The 13182-nt window shown below is 44.6% G+C and overlaps 1 protein-coding gene across 1 annotated transcript in view; it reads left to right on the forward strand.

The window, feature by feature from the left end:
* The window catches only part of LOC135271230 (titin-like), a 33436-nt gene that overhangs the window by 6229 nt on the left and 14025 nt on the right, over positions 1 to 13182 (forward strand). Inside the window, exons 4-16 of the mRNA XM_064367880.1 lie at positions 2336 to 2422; positions 4059 to 4123; positions 4788 to 4815; positions 5325 to 5392; positions 6165 to 6192; positions 6708 to 6775; positions 8933 to 8960; positions 9475 to 9608; positions 10321 to 10348; positions 10863 to 10930; positions 11703 to 11730; positions 12245 to 12315; positions 13088 to 13115. Coding sequence (XP_064223950.1) covers positions 2362 to 2422; positions 4059 to 4123; positions 4788 to 4815; positions 5325 to 5392; positions 6165 to 6192; positions 6708 to 6775; positions 8933 to 8960; positions 9475 to 9608; positions 10321 to 10348; positions 10863 to 10930; positions 11703 to 11730; positions 12245 to 12315; positions 13088 to 13115 — 703 coding nt within the window. The 5' untranslated portion in view covers positions 2336 to 2361. The remainder of the gene's footprint in view (positions 1 to 2335; positions 2423 to 4058; positions 4124 to 4787; positions 4816 to 5324; positions 5393 to 6164; positions 6193 to 6707; positions 6776 to 8932; positions 8961 to 9474; positions 9609 to 10320; positions 10349 to 10862; positions 10931 to 11702; positions 11731 to 12244; positions 12316 to 13087; positions 13116 to 13182) is intronic.

Consider the following 13182-nt stretch of genomic DNA (forward strand, 5'->3'; position numbering starts at 1 on the left):
TTCCATACCGTGTGGTAGATGAGGTAGTGAGAGAACAAAGTGAGCCTTTACGTTATTCTTCAGGATGTAAAACATGTTTTCATGTACATCTTATCGGAACCTTCCAAATACAATAAGGCCTGTGTATATTCTCCCTATGTTGCTGATACAGAAAGGAAGGCTTAGAGATCTGAAGGGACTGCGTGAGACAGCTACTGAACAGAACTGAGGTTCTAAGTCGTCAGAGTAGACATGGAGGGCATAGTGATGCCAAACTCAGTTCTTAACTTGACAGACTCCAGAATGTCTTACATTGTAAGGTCTACACATAACTTAGACCTCTCTTAGAACTTACTTTAATCTTGATTAGTTCCTTTTGCATTTTATTTTACGCAACTTACAGCCAGCATTTACCTCTCCATTTTTCCTCCTAAAGAGATGAGTCCTCACTGTGTGGCACAGGCCGGCTTCTGACTCCTGGCCTGGGCTCAAGCACTCCTGCTGCCTCAGCCTGTAGGAGAGCTGACAGTACAGGCATGCGCCGTCTCTCCTGGCTCTACCTTCTGTCTATACATTTATTGAAATGGATAAGGATAAAAGTAGGGGTAACAAAATGGCCTACATTTACCAGTCAAATCAACAGTTTAATAAATGTTGAAGAGTTTCTTCTGCGAACTGATTTGATGCTGAGAATGCCCTGGTCGGGAGAAGCCGGCCAGAGGGCAGGTCAGGCCCCACACATTAAGCACAGGATGCGAGTAAGAAGTGTTAAGTCAGGGCAGTTGAGGAAAAAATAGTTTGTGAGCACAGAATTTACCATTTTATTTGTATGTGCATGACAGTAAGTTTCTGTATGTCTCTTCAAATGTACTTTTGTGGTATTCAGTAAAGGGATAACAGAAACCTCTATTTCAGTGTTTATTATTTGGCCAGGCATGGTGGCTCATGCCTGTAATCCCAGCATTTTGGGAGGCGAGGTGGGTGGATTACCTGAGGTCAGGAGATCGGGACCAGCCTGGCCAACATGATGAAACCCTGTCTCTACTAAATATACAAAAAATTAGCCAGACGTGGTGGCACGTACCTGTAATCCCAGCTACCTGAGAGGCTGAGGCAGGAGAATCGCTTGAATCCAGGAGTTGCAGGTTGCAGTGAGCCGAGATCACGCCAATACACTCCAGCCTGGCTGAACAAATAAAACAAGAAAGAAACATGTTCAGAACACTCAACATAAAGTATAGACACATTCAGAGTTTGTTGTCAGTATCTTTATTTCAGAAAATTATGTATCACTTTTCTTGGAAAGTGATAAATTCCTACTTAGATGTGAAATTGAATTCTTTTGGTGACTTAGACAAACATCACAGCAACCAGTGCTCCAACCATTCTGTGGCACAGTAAACAGTCATTTAAAGTCATCAGGTAGAGCAGGGCACACTGCTGTGGAAAGACATGCTGGAGTGCTCTCTAGGTGGCAAGTCCTGTTTCAGAAACTCATGCCATAAATGATGCTCTGCTTCATTGTTCTCTTCTGAAACATTTCAGAAGAACATGATATCTTGAAGCCATTTCAAAGAGATGTTCTAAGAACCCAGTATAGATCTCAGACAGACTCAAACATATTTCTTACCTCAGATCTGTCACTCCTCACTGTGGTGACTCTGGGCAAGTCACTCAAAAGTCTGCATTTTAATTCACTGAATTGGAAAATATGGGTTGTAGCCCCTTCCCTGCCTGTCCCTTGGGGCTAATGTGGGGATCAGGGAAATCGCAGATCTCTGTCTTGAGCTGGAAATCATGTGGTCATGGAAACTGTGAAGTCACTTTCCATCCTATCCTGCACAGGAGACATGCAAGCTCCCTCTCTGTATTCAACCTCTACCAAGTATCTGGATTATTCTTCCCGACTTCGACTGAACACCTTAGGGCATTTACAAAAACATGAGTCTTTTTAAGTCTTTATCTGCATTTCATCCTTCTAGGCGCTATAGACCTTAGTAGGTCTATAGCATAGACCTACTAATGTTTCCACATCTCAGAATAGGGAAGAGAGGCACAGATGGGTTGATATCCCTCTCCCAGGTATGTGCAGATTCTAAGTAGGATTTGAACCCAGCTTTTTCTTGGTAACTTGGATCTTCTGCTTTTCTATATTGTCTCATCTGAATAAAGGTATCTGCCTGCACAAACAGATCTTCCTAGAACCCAGATCTAATTCAGGTAGCATTGAAAAGCAGTCGGTGAAAACTAGGATCAAAAGTTTAAACTGTGAATAAGTTTTTACTAATTTCTCTGTGGTCCTCTGCCAGCAAGATGTCAAGCACTGTCTTTATAATAATACATTTCTACCTTGCAGGTTTGGCTGGCCGCGCCAAGAGCTGGATGTGTAAAACATGGAATAAAAAACGGAAGTGTAAGAAAATTTGCTCCGTTGAAAATGAAGGTAGGGTAGAAATTATATCATTAAGTTTATTGAAGCAAATAATTCCAGTTTACTCGTCCAGTGTCCCATATTAGAGAAACTCAGTAAATGCTATGTGATGTTCTTCATTTATTTCATTTGTGCCCATTTAAATGCATTAAATCAATGGTGGGTGATGCAACTACAGGAGGAAAGTTACATTGACAACTTAGTTTGTTACTTAGTTTTTTACAAACAAGTAAAGTTACATTGTTTGTTTGTTTGTTTTTGTGAAAAGGTCTCATTTTGTCACCCAGGAGTGCATTGGTGCAGTCACAGCTCATTGCAATCTTGACCTCCCCATGTTCAGGTGATCCTTCTACCTCAGCCTCCCAAGCAGATAGCTGTAATGCACATGCCTTTATACCAAGCTTTTTTTTTTTTTAATTTTATTTTTTTTGTAGAGACGGGGTTTCACCCTGTTGCCCAGGCTTGGTTCGCTTTTGATAGTAAAGGACATCTCAAATGTTTAGACATTTGCTTTCAATTTGGGCAGTTATGAATACAGCAATTATAAACCTTCTTGTGTCTTATTTGGAAACATAATTTTTAAAATGTAACTAAGGCAATACTAAAATTATGATTACTTCCTTGTATGGTAAGACTACATGTTTAAAAAAAAAAAAGACTACATGTTTCTTTGTAAGAATTTTGGTAGAATTTACCAGTAAAATCATCTGAAGGTAGTGTTTTTGTTCTTTTGAGAAGATATGAATTATTGATTCAGTTTCTAGAATAAATATAGGCCTATTCAGATGATTCATTTATCCTGAGAAGACTTCTAACCTTCTGAAACAGATCCAAAAAATTAGCTCGTTTTGTATAATGTATCCAAATGTGATACATTATTCTGTGATACATTATTCTGAACTATTCCTTTATTATGTTTTTTTTATTTCACTCCTCTTGAACTGATATTATTACTACATTGCAACTTCCTTCTTTCCTTTCTGGTTAGACAAGGTAGAGGTTCATTTTCTCTGATGACTTCCTGTTTTTCATTCCATTAATTTCTGCAGTCATTATTTATTTTTCCTCTATTTGACATTACACTGCTGTTCCTCTTTCATTGCCGAAGGTGGAAACTAGATTATGAATTTAGATTTTTTTCATTGTTGACACAGCATCATGAATGTTACTCACTGAATATAGTATCATTAAAATGCACACTTAATACTTAAAATAATAAATATATATGCTTTACTACAATTAAAAAAAAAAAGCAGGTTAGATGATAAATGTAGTAGCAGCATATGTAGATCCACAGAAGTTAAATAATCCTGTAACATTTCCTAAAACGTGGGGGTTTGCCTGGACCTTCACACGGGCAGCAGGTGTGATGAGATGCTCTCGCTGAGCCATACAGTGCCTTTCTGTATTAACCAGTTCCTAGACTATTTCACACTGATGAGGTTGCCGTAGCTAGGAAGCCAAGGCTCTTTGATTTCTTTCTGCCCCTCTCCTTTGCCTTCCTTCAACATGGACTGAGCAGCAGCTCAGTCCATGCTTGTCAACAGCCCACCTCCATACACTGCAGCTTCAGTCCACATCCCGCAAGCCTCCTTGTGGGATTCCTCAGCATCACCAGTGCACTGACTGTCTCTCTGTGTTCTCCTAGCTCCTGTTCAAGACCCAGAGGAGTATACAACTGAAAGGATGCAGGAGGAGATGTCACCTGACATAGTAAGATGCATTTCTTTGTCTTGAAGAGAAACGTCTTTTTCTGGGGCTTCTAGAATGTCAAGTGAATATCATTTTTGACTGCCATTGTGAATCAGGCCTCAGCTGTCATGGACTCTAGCTACCAGTCACTGGAATGTATGACCTACTGAAGCCTGATTGATGATGTCACTCAAAAGATGACATCACTTACAAACTACTAGTGGGCATATTTCTCAGTAGCAACGTTTTCTTCTTGATTTGGCAGCCAACATGGACTTGCTAAATATTCCATGAAAACCCACTGCCTTGGTGGCTCACACATGGAATCACAGCACTTTGGGAGGCTGAGGCAGACAGGACCAATATGATGAAACCCCATCTCTACTATAAATACAAAATTAGCCAGGCATGGTGGCAGGCACCAGTGGTCACAGCTACTTGGAAGGCTGAAGCAGGAGAATTGCTTGAACCCAGGAAGCTGAGGTTCAAGAATCTGTCCAAAACTAAAGACAAAAACCTACTGCCCTTTCTCCAAGCATCCTCTGTGCTTCATTTGGGGGTCAGTGACTTGATCACTGTTTGATACCTGGCTTTCTAACACCACCAAGTGATTAAAAGACCTGCGCAGTCAGGACCCAGTATGATCTGATCCTCATGATGGTTTTTTTTTTCCCTCTTACCGCAGGAAAATGCTACAGGTGACTATCACCACCGTACGTATTCTTTTATTAACATAGCTTTTATCGGGATGTAGTTGACATGCAACCCAATTCACCCATTTAAAGTGGGTTATTCGGTGTTTTTACTATATTTATCGGCTATGCACCCATGTTACAATCTAATTTTAAAATCTCTTCATTCCTCCTCAAAGAAACGTCATTAGTAAGCACCCCTCTGTTTTTCCCAACCTTCCACCCCTGGTTCTAGGCAGCCCTAATATACTTCTTGTTTCTATATATAGTGCCTTTCTGTATAAACCGGTTCTTAGACTGTTTCACAGTGATGAGGTTGCCGTAGCTAGGAAGCCAAGGCTCTTTCATTTCTTTCTGCCCCTCTCCTTTGCCTGCCTTCAACACCAAGGAGAGTAGTCCAGCAGCAGCTCAGTCCGTGCTTGTCAACCGCCCAGCTCCATACACTGCAGCCCCCGTCCACATTCCCCAGAGCTCGTTGTGAGAGTCCTCAGCAGCACCAGTGCACTGACTGTCACTCTGTGTTCTCTTAGGTCCTGTTGAGGTCCTACAGGACTGCATACTGGAGTGCAGTGACGAGGAGGAGATGCCCTCTGACCTGGTAAGATGTAATTCTTCATCTTGAGGAGAAATGTTTTTTCCTGGGGCTTGTAGAATATCAAGTGAATATCATTTTTGACTGCCATTGTGAATCAGACGTCAGTTGTCATGGACTCTAGTGACCAGTCACTGGAGTTTGTGACCAACTGAGGCCCGATTGACAATGTCAGTCAAAAGATGGCATGACTTACAAACTGGTCGTGCGCATATTTCTCAGTAGCAACATTTTCTTGTTGAAAAATAATTTTGTATTTCCCAGCCAGCATAGACACTTGCTAAATATTCCAAACCCACTGCATTTTCTGCAAGCATCCCCTATGCTCCATTTGGGGCCCGGGACTTCATCAGTATTTGACGTCTGGTTTTTTGTTTTGTTAAGTTTAATTTTGTTTTTGAGACAGAGTCTCTCTGTCACCAGGCTACAGTGCAGTGGTGTGATCTCAGGTCACTGCAGCGTCCACTCGTTGCATTCAAGCAATTCTCCTGCCTGAGCCTCCCAAGTAGCTGGGACTACAGGCTCTTGCCACCACCACACCCAGCTCTTTTGTAGTTTTGAGTAGAGCTGGGGTTTCACCACGTTAGCAGGATGGTCTCAATCTCTTGACCTCGTGATCTGCGAACTTCAGCCTCCCAAAGTGCTGGGATTACATGCGTGAGCCACCGCGCCCGGCCTGCCATCTGGTTTTCTAATGTCACCAAGTGAATAAAAGACCTGTGCCAACAGGACCCAGCATGATGTAACCCTCAGGGTGTTTCTTTTTCTCTTATTGCAGGAGAAGCCTCCGGCCCAGTATCACCACCGTACGTAATCTTTTTCTTTTAAACAGTCACTGAGACGTAGTTGACATGCAAACCAATTCACCCATTTAGAGTAGGTGATTCAGTGTTTTTACTATATTTACAGGGTTGTGCAACCATCGTTACAATCTAATTGTAGAAGGTCTTCATTCCTCCTCAAAAAACCCCATTAGTAGTGACTCCTCTGATTTCCAGAACCCCCACAGCCCTGGTTCTAGGCAGCCCTAATCTACTTCCCGTTTCTGTAGTACACTGCCTTTCCGTATTAACCGGTTCTTCAAATGACTACTTCACAGTGATGAGGTTGCCGTAGCTAGGAAGCAAAGGCTTTTTCATTTCTTTCTGCCCCTCTCCTTTGCCTTCCTTCAACACCAAGGAGAATGGTCCAGCAGCAGCTCAGTCCGTGCTTGTCAACCGCCCAGCTCCATACACTGCAGCCCCCGTCCACATTCCCCAGAGCTAGTTGTGAGAGTCCGCAGCGGCACCAATGCACTGACTGTCACTCTGTGTTCTCTTAGGTCCTGTTGAGGTGCTGCAGGACTGCATACTGGAGGACGTTGACGAGGAGGAGATGCCCTCTGACCTGGTAAGATGCATTTCTTCATCCTGAGGAGAAATGTTTTTTTCTGGGGCTTGTAGAATATCAAGTGAATATCATTTTTGACTGCCATTGTGAATCAGACCTCAGTTGTCATGGACTCTAGTCACCAGTCACTGGAGTTTATGACCAACTGAGGCCCGATTGACGATGTCAGTCAAAAGATGATATAACTTACAGACTGGTCGTGCGCGTATTTCTCAGTAGCATCATTTTCTTGTTGAAAAATAATTTTGTATTTCCCAGCCAGCATAGACACTTGCTAAATATTCCAAACCCACTGCATTTTCTGCAAGCATCCCCTATGCTCCATTTGGGGCCCGGGACTTCATCACTGTTTGACGTCTGGTTTTTTGTTTTGTTAAGTTTAATTTTGTTTTTGAGACAGAGTCTCTCTGTCACCAGGCTACAGTGCAGTGGTGTGATCTCAGGTCACTGCAGCGTCCACCTGCTGCATTCAAGCAATTCTCCTGCCTGAGCCTCCCAAGTAGCTGGGACTACAGGCTCTTGCCACCACCACACCCAGCTCTTTTATAGTTTTCAGTAGAGCTGGGGTTTCACCGTGTTGGCCAGGATGGTCTCAATCTCTTGACCTCGTGATCTGCCCGCCTCAGCGTCCGAAAGTGCTGAGATTACATGCGTGAGCCACCGCACCCGGCCTGCCATCTGGTTTTCTAATGTCACCAAGTGAATAAAAGACCTGTGCCAACAGGACCCAGCATGATGTAATCCTCATGGTGTTTCTTTTCCTCTTATTGCAGGAGAAGCCTTCGGCCCAGTATCACCACCGTACGTATTCTTTTTCTTTTAAACAGTCACTGAGACGTAGTTGACATGCAAACCAATTCACCCATTTAGAGTAGGTGATTCAGTGTTTTTACTATATTTACAGGGTTGTGCAACCATCGTTACAATCTAATTGTAGAAGGTCTTCATTCCCCCTCAAAAAACCCGATTAGTAGCGACTCCTCTGATTTTCCGAACCCCCACAGCCCTGGTTCTAGGCAGCCCTAATCTACTTCCTGTTTCTATAGTACACTGCCTTTCCGTATTAACCGGTTCTTCAAATGACGATTTCACAGTGATGAGGTTGCCGTAGCTAGGAAGCCAAGGCTCTTTCATTTCTTTCTGCCCCTCTCCTTTGCCTTCCTTCAACACCAAGGAGAATGGTCCAGCAGCAGCTCAGTCCATGCTTGTCAACCGCCCAGCTCCATACACTGCAACCCCCGTCCACATTCCCCAGAGCTCGTTATGAGAGGCCTGAGCAGCACCAATGCACTGACTGTCACTCTGTGTTCTCTTAGGTCCTGTTGAGGTCCTACAGGACTGCATACTGGAGGACATTGACGAGGAGGCGATGCCCTCTGACCTGGTAAGATGTATTTCTTCATCTTGAGGAGAAATGTTTTTTTCTGGGGCTTGTAGAATATCAAGTGAATATCATTTTTGACTGCCATTGTGAATCAGACCTCAGTTGTCATGGACTCTAGTGACCAGTCACTGGAGTTTATGACCAACTGAGGCCCGATTGACGATGTCAGTCAAAAGATGACATAACTTACAGACTGGTCGTGTGCGTATTTCTCAGTAGCATCATTTTCTTGTTGAAAAATAATTTTGTATTTCCCAGCCAGCATAGACACTTGCTAAATATTCCCAACCCACTGCATTTTCTGCAAGCATCCCCTATGCTCCATTTGGGGCCCGGGACTTCATCACTGTTTGACGTCTGGTTTTTTGTTTTGTTAAGTTTAATTTTGTTTTTGAGACAGAGTCTCTCTGTCACCAGGCTACAGTGCAGTGGTGTGATCTCAGGTCACTGCAGCGTCCACCTGCTGCATTCAAGCAATTCTCCTGCCTGAGCCTCCCAAGTAGCTGGGACTACAGGCTCTTGCCACCACCACACCCAGCTCTTCTGTAATTTTTAGTAGAGCTGGGGTTTCACCATGTTGGCCAGGATGGTCTCAATCTCTTGACCTCGTGATCTGCCCGCCTCAGCCTCCCAAAGTGCTGGGATTACATGCGTGAGCCACCGCGCCCGGCCTGCCATCTGGTTTTCTAATGTCACCAAGTGAATAAAAGACCTGCGCCAACAGGACCCAGCATGATGTAATCCTCACGGTGTTTCTTTTTCTCTTATTGCAGGAGAAGCCTCCGGCCCAGTATCACCACCGTACGTATTCTTTTTCTTTTAAACAGTCACTGAGACGTAGTTCACATGCAAACCAATTCACCCATTTAGAGTAGGTGATTCAGTGTTTTTACTATATTTACAGGGTTGTGCAACCATTGTTACAATCTAATTTTAGAAGCTCTCCATTCCCCCTCAAAAAACCCCATTAGTAGCGACTCCTCTGTTTTCCCGATCCCCACAGCCCTGGTTCTAGGCAGCCCTAATCTACTTCCTGTTTCTATAGTACACTGCCTTTCCGTATTAGCCGGTTCTTCAAATGACGATTTCACAGTGATGAGGTTGCCGTAGCTAGGAAGCCAAGGCTCTTTCATTTCTTTCTGTCCCTCTCCTTTGCCTTCCTTCAACACCAAGGAGAATGGTCCAGCAGCAGCTCAGTCCGTGCTTGTCAACCGCCCAGCTCCATACACTGCAGCCCCCGTCCACATTCCCCAGAGCTCGTTGTGAGAGTCCTCAGCAGCACCAGTGCACTGACTGTCACTCTGTGTTCTCTTAGGTCCTGTTGAGTTCCTACGGGACTGCATACTGGAGTACAGTGACAAGGAGGAGATGCCCTCTGACCTTGAGCATGTATATTTTTATCTTCATCGTGAGGAGAAATGTTTTTTTCTGTGGCCTCCAGAATTTCAAGTGAGTATCATTTTTGGCTACGATTGTGAATCAGACCTCAGGTGTCATGCATTCTAGTGACCAGTCACTGGAGTTTATGACGAACTGAGCCTCGATTCATGACGTCAGTCAAAAGATGGCATAACTTTCAAAGTGGTCGTGTGCATATTTCTCAGTGGCAACATTTTCTTCTTGAAATATAATTTTGTATTTCCCTGCCAGCATAGACACTTGCTAAATATTCCAAACCCACTGCATTTTCTGCAAGCATCCCCTATGCTCCATTTGGGGCCCGGGACTTCATCACTATTTGATGTCTGGTTTTTTGTTTTATTAAGTTTAATTTTGTTTTTGAGACAGAGTCTCTCTGTCACCAGGCTACAGTGCAGTGGTGTGATCTCAGGTCACTGCAGCGTCCACCTGATGCATTCAAGCAATTCTCCTGCCTGAGCCTCCCAAGTAGCTGGGACTACAGGCTCTTGCCACCACCACACCCAGCTCTTCTGTAGTTTTGAGTAGAGCTGGGGTTTCACCATGTTGGCCAGGATGGTCTCAATCTCTTGACCTCGTGATCTGCCCGCCTCAGCCTCCCAAAGTGCTGGGATTACATGCGTGAGCCACCGCGCCTGGCCTGCCATCTGGTTTTCTAATGTCACCAAGTGAATAAAAGACCTGTGCCAACAGGACCCAGCATGATGTAATCCTCACGGTGTTTCTTTTTCTCTTATTGCAGGAGAAGCCTCCGGCCCAGTATCACCACCGTACGTATTCTTTTTCTTTTAAACAGTCACTGAGACCTAGTTGACATGCAAACCAATTCGCCCACTTAGAGTAGGTGATTCAGTGTTTTTACTATATTTACAGGGTTGTGCAACCATTGTTACAATCTAATTGTAGAAGGTCTTCATTCCCCCTCAAAAAACCCCATTAGTAGCGACTCCTCTGTTTTCCCGAACCCCACAGCCCTGGTTCTAGGCAGCCCTAATCTACTTCCTGTTTCTATAGTACACTGCCTTTCCGTATTAACCGGTTCTTCAAATGACTGTTTCACAATGATTAGATTGCCGTAGCTAGGAAGCCAAGGCTCTTTGATTTCTTTCTGCCCCTCTCCTTTGCCTTCCTTCAACACCAAGGAGAATGGTCCAGCAGCAGCTCAGTCCGTGCTTGTCAACCGCCCAGCTCCATACACTGCAGCCCCCGTCCACATTCCCCAGAGCTCGTTGTGAGAGTCCTCAGCAGCACCAATGCACTCACTGTCACTCTGTGTTCTCTTAGGTCCTGTTGAGGTCCTACAGGACTGCATACTGGAGTGCCCTGATGAGGAGGAGATGCCCTCTGACCTGGTAAGATGTATTTCTTCATCTTGGGGAGAAAGTTTTTTTTCTGGGGCTTATAGAATATCAAGTGAATATCATTTTTGACTATCATTGTGAATCAGACCTCAGTTGTCATGGACTCTAGTGACCAGTCACTGGAGTTTATGACCAACTGAGGCCCGATTGATGATGTCAGTCAAAAGATGGCATAACTTACAAACTGGTTGTGTGCATATTTCTCAGTGGCAACATTTTCTTCTTTAAATATAATTTTGTATTTCCCAGCCAGCATAGACACTTGGTAAATATTCCAAACCCACTGCATTTTTTTCAAGCATCCCCTATGCTCCATTTGGGGCCCGGGACTTCATCACTATTTGATGTCTGGTTTTTTGTTTTATTAAGTTTAATTTTGTTTTTGAGACAGAGTCTCTCTGTCACCAGGCTACAGTGCAGTGGTGTGATCTCAGGTCACTGCAGCGTCCACCTGATGCATTCAAGCAATTCTCCTGCCTGAGCCTCCCAAGTAGCTGGGACTACAGGCTCTTGCCACCACCACACCCAGCTCTTCTGTAGTTTTGAGTAGAGCTGGGGTTTCACCATGTTGGCCAGGATGGTCTCAATCTCTTGACCTCGTGATCTGCCCGCCTCAGCCTCCCAAAGTGCTGGGATTACATGCGTGAGCCACCGCGCCGGTCCTGCCATCTGGTTTTCTAATGTCACCAAGTGAAAAAAGACCTGCGCCAACAGGACCCAGCATGATGTAATCCTCACGGTGTTTCTTTTTCTCTTATTGCAGGAGAAGCCTCCGGCCCAGTATCACCACCGTACGTATTCTTTTTCTTTTAAACAGTCACTGAGACGTAGTTGACATGCAAACCAATTCACCCATTTAGAGTAGGTGATTCAGTGTTTTTACTGTATTTACAGGGTTGTGCAACATTGTTACAATCTAATTTTAGAAGCTCTCCATTCCCCCTCAAAAAACCCCATTAGTAGGGACTCCTCTGTTTTTCTGAACCCCCACAGCCCTGGTTCTAGGCAGCCCTAATCTACTTCCTGTTTCTGTAGTACACTGCCTTTCCGTATTAACCGGTTCTTCAAATGACGATTTCACAGTGATGAGGTTGCCGTAGCTAGGAAGCGAAGGCTCTTTGATTTCTTTCTGTCCCTCTCCTTTGCCTTCCTTCAACACCAAGGAGAATGGTCCAGCAGCAGCTCAGTCCGTGCTTGTCAACCGCCCAGCTCCATACACTGCAGCCCCCGTCCACATTCCCCAGAGCTCGTTGTGAGAGTCCTCAGCAGCACCAGTGCACTGACTGTCACTCTGTGTTCTCTTAGGTCCTGTTGAGGTCCTACCGGACTGCATACTGGAGGACATCGATGAGGAGGAGATCCCCTCTCATGACCTGGTAAGATGTATTTCTTCATCTTGAGGAGAAATGCTTTTTTCTGGGGCTTGTAGAATATCAAGTGAATATCATTTTTGACTGCCATTGTGAATCAGACCTCAGTTGTCACGGATTCCAGTGACCAGTCACTGGAGTTTATGACCAACTGAGGCCCGATTGACGATGTCAGTCAAAAGATGACATAACTTACAGCCTGGTCGTGCGCATATGTCTCAGTAGCAACATTTTCTTCTTGAAAAATAATTTTGTATTTCCCAGCCAGCATAGACACTTGCTAAATACTCCAAACCGACTGCATTTTCTGCAGGCATCCCCTATGCTCCATTTGGGGCCCGGGACTTCATCACTGTTTGACGTCTGGTTTTTTGTTTTGTTAAGTTTAATTTTGTTTTTGAGACAGAGTCTCTCTATCACCAGGCTACAGTGCAGTGGTGTGATCTCAGGTCACTGCAGCGTCCACCTGCTGCATTCAAGCAATTCTCCTGTCTGAGCCTCCCAAGTAGCTGGGACTACAGGCTCTTGCCACCACCACACCCAGCTCTTTTGAAGTTTTTAGTAGAGTTGGGGTTTCACCACGTTGCCAGGATGGTCTCAATCTCTTGACCTCGTGATCTGCCCGCCTCAGCGTCCGAAAGTGCTGGGATTACATGCGTGAGCCACCGCGCCCGGCCTGCCATCTGGTTTTCTAATGTCACCAAGTGAATAAAAGACCTGTGCCAACAGGACCCAGCATGATGTAATCCTCACGGTGTTTCTTTTTCTCTTATTGCAGGAGAAGCCTCCGGCCCAGTATCACCACCGTACGTATTCTTTTTCTTTTAAACAGTCACTGAGACGTAGTTGACATGCAAACCAATTCACCCATTT

The sequence above is a fragment of the Aotus nancymaae genome, unplaced genomic scaffold, assembly GCF_030222135.1.
Source record: "Aotus nancymaae isolate 86718 unplaced genomic scaffold, 86718_ANA_hifiasm-v0.15.2.pri h1tg000076l, whole genome shotgun sequence".
Taxonomy (NCBI): Eukaryota; Metazoa; Chordata; class Mammalia; order Primates; family Aotidae; genus Aotus; species Aotus nancymaae.